We start from the raw sequence: 10,102 nt of genomic DNA, 5'->3' as shown, positions 1-10,102 counted from the left end.
CAACTGAAAGCGTGACCTCCCTACTCCGTGTTTAAGGGAAATGTTGACATGGTAACACCAGTCCATCTACCATATTCCATCCCAAGAATGGTAAGATCCAAAAGAGAGATGGGCAAGTGGCTTTTGGTAAGTGAGTGGGGACAGATTGAAGGGTGTCATTTGGGCTTAGCTGTACATCAGAATTCCTGCAGCCAGAGGTTTAGACTATAGCTCCTAGTGTTAAAAAAAGAAAAGAAAAGATAAGAAAAAAAGTTGAGGTGTAAAGATCTCTCTTCCTAACCGTGTGACCTGAGCATATTAACTTAGTCATCTTCATTCTTGTGAAACCCTTTCCCCTGCTGGGACTTGGGGGGGAATGTAGAGCCCCCAGAGTTTTTGTGACAGTTAAAAGGCCTAAGAGATGTGACCCACCTAGCATTGGGCCTGCCACAAAATGAGCCTTTGGCAAATGTCACTGTTCTTCCTTATTCCGCTTCCCCAGAGAGGGCCAGTGGAAATATCCGTGTCCTCATGGTGCTTCAATTATTTTTTCTTTCGGAATTTTTTTATTTGCAGAAAGTCAGAAACATGGCCCTGGATGATGTCGTGATCCTCAACGTGGACACCAACACCCTGGAAACTCCCTTTGATGACCTCCAGAGCCTCCCAAATGATGTGGTGGGTAATGAGCTCTTGAGGTCTGACTCCTGTGAGTTCGGGCAGTGGACATGAACATGACTTTCGAGAACGGAAAGGAGGGGAGACGGTCGTGGTTTTCCTCTGGCCTAAGAACTACAGTTTGTTTCTCTGCTGCGTCTGCCACCTTTGTCTCAGTGAAGGAAAGTTGGAGGGTGGTTCGTTTTGTTTAGTTGCTTTGCTCTCATAACGTGCATCTGGGGGGCTGTGTAGTGATCCCAGCGTCTAGTCAGCTCCTCTTTGTGTGGGAGCCTCGGGGACTTGCGTCCCCTCTCCAGCATATTGCCGCATCCCGAGGACAGCACAGCTTCCCCTGAGCAACTCCGGAGGGCTTTCTGTGTGAGCGATATGGGACACTTCAGGTCTGTATGTCTTTCCTGGACCATCATCAAGCAGCCATTTTCCCATGTAGCAAGATATCTGCTGACAGTGCTCTGAATGTGGCTCTCTGTCCCATAAATCTTAAATACCTAACGTCTAGACAGATAGTGGGCTCTCTTTAGCAAAAGCAACCGGCTGCCACATTTGCCACGCCGACACCTGACCACCTACCTGTCTCAGCGTTGCTACTCAGGCTGCCTCATGGGCAGCTGTGCGAAGCAGACCCAATCTCCCCCATCGTCCACAGGAATGAGGAGGACTGGGGCTCACTGGGAAATAGGGTTTTGATGTTTCTGGTGTGACCTCCATGGCTCTGTCTGCTGGAGGATCTATAAAGTTATTCTGACTTCCAGGCTGAAGGGGGTAGATGTTCCCGGCCCCATGTGCTGACGTGGGATCTGGTCTGTGCTGCTGGGTTTGTGTCGTGGGAAGTGGAGCTCCATTCCTGCCGGAGGTCCCCGTGGCGCTTTGGGGTTAGCTGTCTGGAAGAGATGCTGCTGTTTGTTGATGAACAACTTGCAACGTGGTTTCAAACTCCTCTACTCTTAACTCAGCGTAAGATTTGGGGAAGTCATTTGTGCTACATAAAGATGTTCTGGGGCACCTGGGTGGCTCAGTCAGTTGAGCGTCTGGCTCTTGATTTTGGCTCAGGTCATGATTCCGGGGTCACAGGATTGAGCCCTGTGTCCAGCTCTGCGCTGTGCGTGGAGCCTGCTTAAGAGTCTGTCTTCCCCACCTCCCGCCCCCACTCTGCTCCACTCCCCTGCTCTTGTGCGTGCGTGCTCTCTCTCTCTCTCTCTCTCTCTCTCAAATAAAATTTAAAAAACCCACAAAATTTAAAGATGTTCTATTTGTAGTCTAATTAAACAATGGCTACCATTCATTGACTTCCTATGTGCTAAACTCTATGCTAAGAGCTCGTACTGACCCCTCATTTCCTCTTCACACTGCCCTGAGGAAGGCATTTTCCTTATTCCTGCTTCGTGCCCAGAGCTAGAAAGAGGAGGAGCCAGGAAGTGAACCCAACTCTGTCTCTCCTGAGAGCTGCCAAGCCCCACATCCTCTCTAGGGGCCGTCTGCATTCAGGGATCACATGCAGTTAGCATTATAGCCCAGTGGAGTAGGTGTTCTCTCCTTTACATAGGGCAGATGAACCTCAGAGAGCACATGCCCTGCTATAGGTCATATGACTGGCTAGGGCAGAGCTGAGATTGGACGGCACCGAAGCCCACACTGCCTCCTCTCCTTATACCCTGCCCCCACCCCCTTCTGAGGCAAACAGATGGCAGAAGCAGGAAAAAGGAAAGGACCAGACACCATGAGGCTCTACCTATTTGTGTCAGGACAAGGTATGGGCTTGGGATCTCAGGGCCTCCTGACCATAGTTTGAATCATTGGTCCAAAGAATATGTGGCTTCCACCCTGGTTCCTTCCTAGGGAAAAGCTTTCCCCTTAATCCATGGGTGCCATAGGTATGGACCTGGCAGTTCCTGAGTGAATTTTGTAAGTGAGCCTGAGGTATCAGATGCTAGGAATGGCCAGGGGCCTGGGGCAGCCCAGAATGACTGGCTGATAGCTAGGAAACAGTGAGGTAGACTGGTCCCATCTGCTGTGTGCTGGCCCAGTGCTGGGCATCAAACAGCAAAGATGAAATAGATCTAGTCCTTTCCTTCAAAGAGGAAAGTAGGGGAAACAGATATGTTAAAAAAAAATATATATATATATATATATATAAACATATATATATAAACATATATATATATATATATCACGATGTAGCATAATAGGGGTCACAAGGGAAATAGGAATCAGGCACAGAAGGGTCCAGGGATGACAAAATTTGGGAGACGGAAATAGAGGCTTCCTGAAGATGGCACATTCCAAGATGCTTTTTAAATGATCGTCGCAGTGGTCTCGGGGAACCAAAGGAATGTAGGCAAGTTATTTTTTTCTCTCTGAGCTCAGGCTCCCGTGTTGGAAGGAGGAGTGTGAGCCCTGTAGTTAGGATTGCTGTAGCAAATAAACAAGATGGTTATGTTCCTCAAATGCTTAGAACAGTGCTCACGTATTGTTAGTGTTCAATAAATGGTACCTGCATTTGTTTTTCATAAAATTGTTGTTAATCATTGCAGCCAGAGTTGGAGGACAGTTAGGTTCCCTAAAAGTCCTCTGCCTACACAAAAACGAGGTCTGTGGCAGGGTTGAGAACGTTCTACAACAGTATTCAGCATGGGGCTTCAGAGCCATGAAAGACTCCAAACAATGGATAGGGAATGTGGTCCGTAAGGCAATTGTGTTTCCGGGGAATGCATAGGTTTGATCCCATAAGGCTGTGTGAACTGTCACATCCTTGAGAGAAGAAACCACATGCTGTGCATCTTCGTGTCCCTTGCCTTCAGCACAGAGCCGGGACTTGCAGGGCACCGCCATGTCCACAGCTGACCTCACAATTTCCCCTTTGGTTGGAGGTGCTTGTTTGTGGCATCTGACAGATTCTGCTTCTTCAGCCGTTTGTCAAATTCTCTTCTCCCATTCTCCCTCCACCACCTAATCCAGGCTCTTCGTTTTCTCCCCACACCATTAACCACCAGCCCGTGAACTTGCTCCTCTGACTCCAGCCTGTCCTCCTCTTGCACCAGAGCAGCCTTTCCAAAAATAAATTTAACTGCATTTCCCTCTTAAAACTACTCCATTAATGAACATAATTAAAAAACAGAAACAAACAAGCGAAAAACAAAACGAAACAAAAACCCATTACCTCTCAGTGCCTATAGCTTAGAGGCGAATTCCTTTTGTTGGCTTTGAAATCAGACAGACGCGTCTTTCATTCCTGGCTTCTCCACTGTACTAACCGTGTGATCTTGATCAAAATTACTTAGGCTCTCTGAGCCTTAGTTTCCTCATAGGTTGTTGTGGGAATTGAAGGTAATGTATATAATATATGTAAAACATACATCCTATGAGTGTGATAGATGGTAGTTAGTGATGATGATTATGGATGATGATTTATGGATATTTACGATGAGCATGGCATTCAGGGTCCTCTTTCATATTCTGACTCTCCTGGGTGTTTTTCTGATAGCTTTAGCTCTCTCCCCTCCCAGCTCCAAACTCCATACATAATTGGAACTGTTACTAGTTCTGCAAACCTTGCATGTTATTTTATAACTTCAAACTTTGCATATAGTCCCCCACCCCCCGCCCCCAATGTCCTGCCCCACCCGCCAATCTCCTACTCAATCTTCAAGACTTACTCTAAATGTAAAACTATAAAAATCTTCCCTGGAGCACTTGGCTGGCTCAGTTGGTAGAGCATGTGACTCTTAATCTCAGGGTCGTGAGTTCAAGCCCCACATGGGATGTGGAGCCTACTTAAATAAAGAAGTAAGTAAGTAAGTAAGTAAATAAATAAATAAATAAATAAAACCTTTCGTAACCTCTACAGGTCATTTCACTATATCTTTCTCTTTGTGTTCACAGCCCCTTGTATAATTGTGTAATTATACTTGTGTAATTATACGTCTCACCCAACAGTATAATTGAGTATATACTTCTGGCTTTTCCTGTGAATTGTGACTTCTTTAAAGGCAGGAGTCAGGTTTTATTCATCTTTGTTTCCCAGAGATGCAGCAGCCACTGAATAGATAGGTAGAAGGGCAGAAGGGACACATGGATTGGGTTATTTTGGTAGATGAAATCTTGCAAAATGTGGCACCCGTGCTGGAAATTTTACTAAAGGAGGCCTCTGTCCCGCTTCTAGCCATGATGGAATAATTGGAACTGGCTTTATCCTCCCACCATTAACAACTACAACTCTGGACAATTTTAAAAAACAGTGGTTTTCACATGTTAGACAACAGGCCGTGCAGGACTTCGATTCCTGAGAGAAAGGAAGCAAGTGAGGTGAGGCCTGCCATTCCCCTGGCTTTTTGCCTTGAGGCATTTCTGGACCATGGTGCCAGGAGGGGATCCCCAGCAAAGCACACCAGTTTTGCTGAGTCGAGGGGTCAGAAAGCTGAGCTTAAGGGCGAGATGGTTTAAATTTGTGGGTCAGAGTACCGGACTGGAAGAAGGCGCTCATCACAAGAGCTCCAGAAATCTGACTCAAGTCCTCTTGACTAATGTGCTAAAGACTGACCTGCCCCTGTGTAGGGTGGAGCTCACACAGACTCTCGCTCACACAAGCTCTGACCAGCCAGAGTAAGATCTTGCTGTTCAATGAGGACAGTCGTTAGAGACCGCCGGAGACCATGCCTTGGTAGGACTCTAAGTTCGCTCTAGAGTAAGGATTCTTTTAGCCTGGCCCTAACCAAGGTTAAAAGCAAACCTTGAGAAGCATAATCTCTCTTGTTTAATCTGAATACCAGTTACGTGGGCAGGAATTCATTCATCAAGCTGAACACCAATGTTATGTGTGTGTTGTATATTTAAACTTCAGTAAAAGTTTTAAAACTATTTCTTTAAAAAGAAAAGGCCTTGAAAGGTTCAACCTCATATGCAAGGAATTTAACTTCCCATCAAAATAAACTATAACTCTCTTTAAAAGAAGACAGTAGGGGCACCTGGCTGACTCAGTCACTGGAGCATCCACTCTTGATCTCAGGTTTGTGAGTTCAGACTCTATGTTGGGTGTAGAGATTACTTTAAAGACAAAAAAGCCAATAAAATCCATATACAACAATGTAACATTCACAGTATCTGGCAACCTATTTTAAATATATGAGAAGTGTTGAGATCAGAAGAAATGTAGCCCATAACAAAGAGAAAAATCAGTAAAGAAACAAGCTCAGAAATGGTGGAATTAGACAAAGGTCTTGAGATGTAAAGGATTATAAATCAATATGCTCGTGAATTTAAAGGAAGACCTGAACTATTTGAGAAGAGAAATAGAAAATATAAAAAGAATGAAAAGGAACTTGTAGAAGTGAAAAACAGAATACCTGGAATGAAAATTTCATTGATAGGATTAAGAGGATATTAGACACCACAGCATAAAAGATCAATGAACTTAAAAACATAGGAATAAAAACTACCCACTGTGAGGCAGAGAAAGGGAAAACACTGGAAAAGATTAATAGACCCTCTAGGACCCATAGCACAATATTAAGAGGATTAAAATGCTTATCATCCTAGAAGGAGAGGAAGGTGGGGAAAGACAGAAGAAAAAATATTTAAAGAAATTATAGCATTTTTCTTTACTTTTGATGAACATTGTAAATTCAGAGTTCCAAGAAGCTCAAGGAACCTCAAGCATAGTAGATCCACACAAAACCAGAGCCCAGAATGATAATTACTCAGAACCACTGATAAAAACAAAGGCTTAACATTAGCTGGAGAAAGAAGACACATTACGTAAAAGGAAGAAGTAATGACTGAAGACTACTTATAAGAAACTACATAAGCCAGAAGGTAATGGAATGACATTTTTAAAGTAATGAAGGGAAATTTTTCAACCTAGAAATCTATATCCTTCAACAGGATGAAAATATCCTGCAAAATTGAAGACAAAATTTAAGACCTTTTCAGATGAAAAAAGTGAGAGAAAAATCACTGTCAGCAAACACTACGAGAAATATTAAAGGAAGTTCTTCAGATAAAAGAAAAGTGAAACCATTGAGAAACTTCAACAATAAAGGAGGGAAGAGTGCCAGAAATAGTTAATATGTGGGTAAATGTAAGAGACTTCTTTCGTCATTTTTTGTATCCAAAAAAAATTTTTTTTGACGTTTATTCATTTTTTTTTTTTAATTTTTTTTTTTAACGTTTATTTATTTTTGGGACAGAGAGAGACAGAGCATGAATGGGGAAGGGGGAGAGAGAGAGGGAGACACAGAATCGGAAGCAGGCTCCAGGCTCTGAGCCATCAACCCAGAGCCCGACGCGGGGCTCGAACTCACGAACCGCGAGATCGTGACCTGAGCCGAAGTCGGACACTCAACCGACTGAGCCACCCAGGCGCCCCACGTTTATTCACTTTTGAGAGACAGAATGCAAGCAGGGGCAGTGAAAAGAGAGAGGGAGACACGGAATCCGAAGCAGGCTCCAGGCTCTGAGGTGTCAGCACAGAGCCCGACGTGGGGGCTCGAACCCACAGACCGCGAGATCACGACCTGAGCCGAAGTCGGACGCTTAACCAACTGAGCCACCTAAGTGCCCCTAGACTTCTTTCTTCATTTTTAATTTCTATAAATGATAATTGAGTATTTAAATTAAAAAATACTAACGTATTGTGTGTTGTAACATGGGTAGAAGTGAAATGAAATGTATGGCAGCGGTAACAACAGAGGACAGTGTGTAGGTGGAGAAAGGAAGCATACAGTTTTCAGATTCTTAAATTCTATGTAAAATGGTATGACATTGTTTGAAGGTAGACTCTTCAGTTAAAGATGTATACCGTAAACCTTAGAGGAGCCGCTAAGGGGGAAAACAAGATGTACAGCCAATAAGCCAATATTGAAGATCCAAACCATTTAGAGGGAGGGGGAAGGATGATGGAACCAAACACAGAGGGAACAAGTAGAAAAGTTAGCAAGATGAGAGATTGACCCACTATATTGATTATTGCATTAAATGTACATTGTCTAAATATTCCAATTAAAGGAGAGTAATTATATAAATAATCAAGACCCAATGGGATGCTGTCCACAAGAATTTCATCTCAAAGAGTCAGCCAGATGAAAAGTAAAAGCATGGGAAAGGTACACCATGCAAATACCAGCCAATAGAGAGTTGGTGGGAGATGAGAGGCAAATGTTGCTCATAGAAGAGTTCCAAATATCTGTAGATACTGTCCTCTCAGGAGAAGGAGCTTAATCATCCCCACCCCACCCCACCCCACCCCACCCCCTGCAACACACATACACTTGAGTGGGGGCTGGACTTACTTCCAAGAAACAGAGTCTGTAAAGGGAGAAAGTGTAACTTGAATGGACAGATGTCAAGCACTTCTTCAAGTGATCAAGTTTAATGTCACCAGTGATGTTGTGTGAAGATTATGTAACCTTGATACGATGAGAAGGATACATGACCTCTCAGGCATTCTTTCCAAAAACCCAAATAATGACAAAAAACTTCAGTTAACCGAAAATTGCGGGATATCTTATAACATACCTGACTAGTACTTTTCAAAACTGTCAAGGCCAGGGGCACCTTGGGTGGCTCAGTTGGTTGAGTGTCTGACTCTTAGTTTCGGCTCAGGTCATGATCCCACGGTCGTAGGTTTGAGTGTGGAGCCTGCCTAAGTTTCACTCTCTCTTTCCCTCTCCCCCATTCATGTGTGTCTCTCTCTTTCCCTAAAATAAAATTTGAAAAGCTGTCAAGGTCATAAAAAGCATAGGAAAGCCTGAGGAACTGTCACAGACCAGAGAAGACTGAAGAGAAATGACAAACTAAATACAAGGTGGAATTCTGGATTGGATACTGGGATAGAAAAAGAACACTACTGGAAAAATTGGTGAAATCACAATGAGGTTTAGAGTTTAGTTAATAATGTGTTAGTTTTGACAAACGTGCTCTAGTAATATAAGATCTATTAGGGAAACAAACCGTGGAGTGTATAGGTACTCCCTGTAGTATCTTTGCAACTTTTCTGGAAGTATAAAAATATTGCAAAATAAAAAGGATATTTAAAAAAGTTTTTTTAACGTTTATTCATTTTGTGAGAGAGAGAGAGAGCGAGCGAGCATGAGTGGGGGAGGGGCAGAGAGAGAGGGAGACACAGAATCCGAAGCAGGCTCCAGGCTCTGAGCTGTCAGCACAGAGCCTGACGCAGGGCTCGACCCCACGGACTGTGAGATCATGACCTGAACCGAAGTTGGATGCTTAACTGACTGAGCCACCCAGGTGCCCCAAAAGGATATTTTTTAAAAAGGAAATAAGAGAGTTTTATAAAGAACTCTGTGCCTATAATTTTGATAAATTAGATAATCAAATTCTTTGAATACACAAATTACCAAAAGTTACTCAATAAGAAATAGAAAACAGAAAAAGTAGCACTATTTCTATTAAATAAATTTGAATTTGTAATTAAAACTTTCCCACAGAGAAAATTCCAGTGCCAGATAGTTTGGTTAATTCTATCATGCATTTAAGGAAGAACAAATAGCAACCTTACACTAACCTTTTTGAGAAAATAAAGGGGAAAGGAACAGCTCCTGCCTTATTTTCGGAGGTTAGCATTACTCTGACATGAAAAGCACATGAAGAATCTACAAGAAAAGTGCTGGCCAATATGCCTCATAAATACAGATGTAAAAATCTTTAACAAAATTTTGACGAATTGAATACAATCTATAAAAAGGCTAATACCTCATAGAACCACATATTTTAGGAAAAATTCAACCCCTCTCATGTTAAGAGCTCTTTACAAACGAGGTTTCCTCATTGTGATCAAGAGCATCTTGGAAAAACCTACAGCTAACATCTTACTTACTGATGAAAGAATGAATGCTTTTTCCTCTCAGAATGACAACCAAAAGAATGTCTGCTCTTCCCATTTCTATTCAGCAATGTACTAGTGGTTCTAACCAGCTTTGCTAAGACAAGGAAGAAAAAAAGGACGAAGTAAAATCGTCTTTTTTTCAGATATGATCATGTGTATGGAAGATCCTAAGGAGTCTTGTAAATTAATTTAGCAAGCACGTAGGATAAGGTCAGTATACAAGAGCTAAATATATTTCTATATAGTGGTGATAAGCAGTTGAAAAGTGAAAAATTTTAAGTGCCATTTAAAATGGCACACAAAATATTGAGGAATAAATTTAACAAAACATGTGAGATTTGTATACTAAAAGCTATAAAATATTTCTGAGAAAAAAACCTAAAAGACCTAAACAAATGGAGAGATATTCCATATTTTCGATTGGAAGACTCCATATTTTAAAGATGTTAATTTTCCCTGAATTGATCTATAGATTCAATATATTCCCAACCCAAATTCCAGATGGCTTAAAAAAAAAAAAAAAAAACTTGACAAGCTAATTCTAAAATGTATATGAATATGCGAAAGATCTAGAATAGCCAAAACAATGTTGAAAAAGAACAAAGT

At 42.2% G+C, this 10,102-nt stretch overlaps 1 protein-coding gene across 1 annotated transcript in view; it reads left to right on the top strand.

The window, feature by feature from the left end:
• The window catches only part of DENND1A (DENN domain containing 1A), a 436,275-nt gene that overhangs the window by 256,766 nt on the left and 169,407 nt on the right, over positions 1–10,102 (top strand). Inside the window, exon 11 of the mRNA XM_049630950.1 lies at positions 385–657. Within this exon, the coding sequence (XP_049486907.1) occupies positions 385–657 (273 nt within the window). The remainder of the gene's footprint in view (positions 1–384; positions 658–10,102) is intronic.

The sequence above is a fragment of the Panthera uncia genome, chromosome D4 (assembly GCF_023721935.1).
Source record: "Panthera uncia isolate 11264 chromosome D4, Puncia_PCG_1.0, whole genome shotgun sequence".
Taxonomy (NCBI): Eukaryota; Metazoa; Chordata; class Mammalia; order Carnivora; family Felidae; genus Panthera; species Panthera uncia.
Note: the sequence above shows the minus strand (reverse complement) of the source record. Positions and strands in the feature narration are given on the sequence as shown.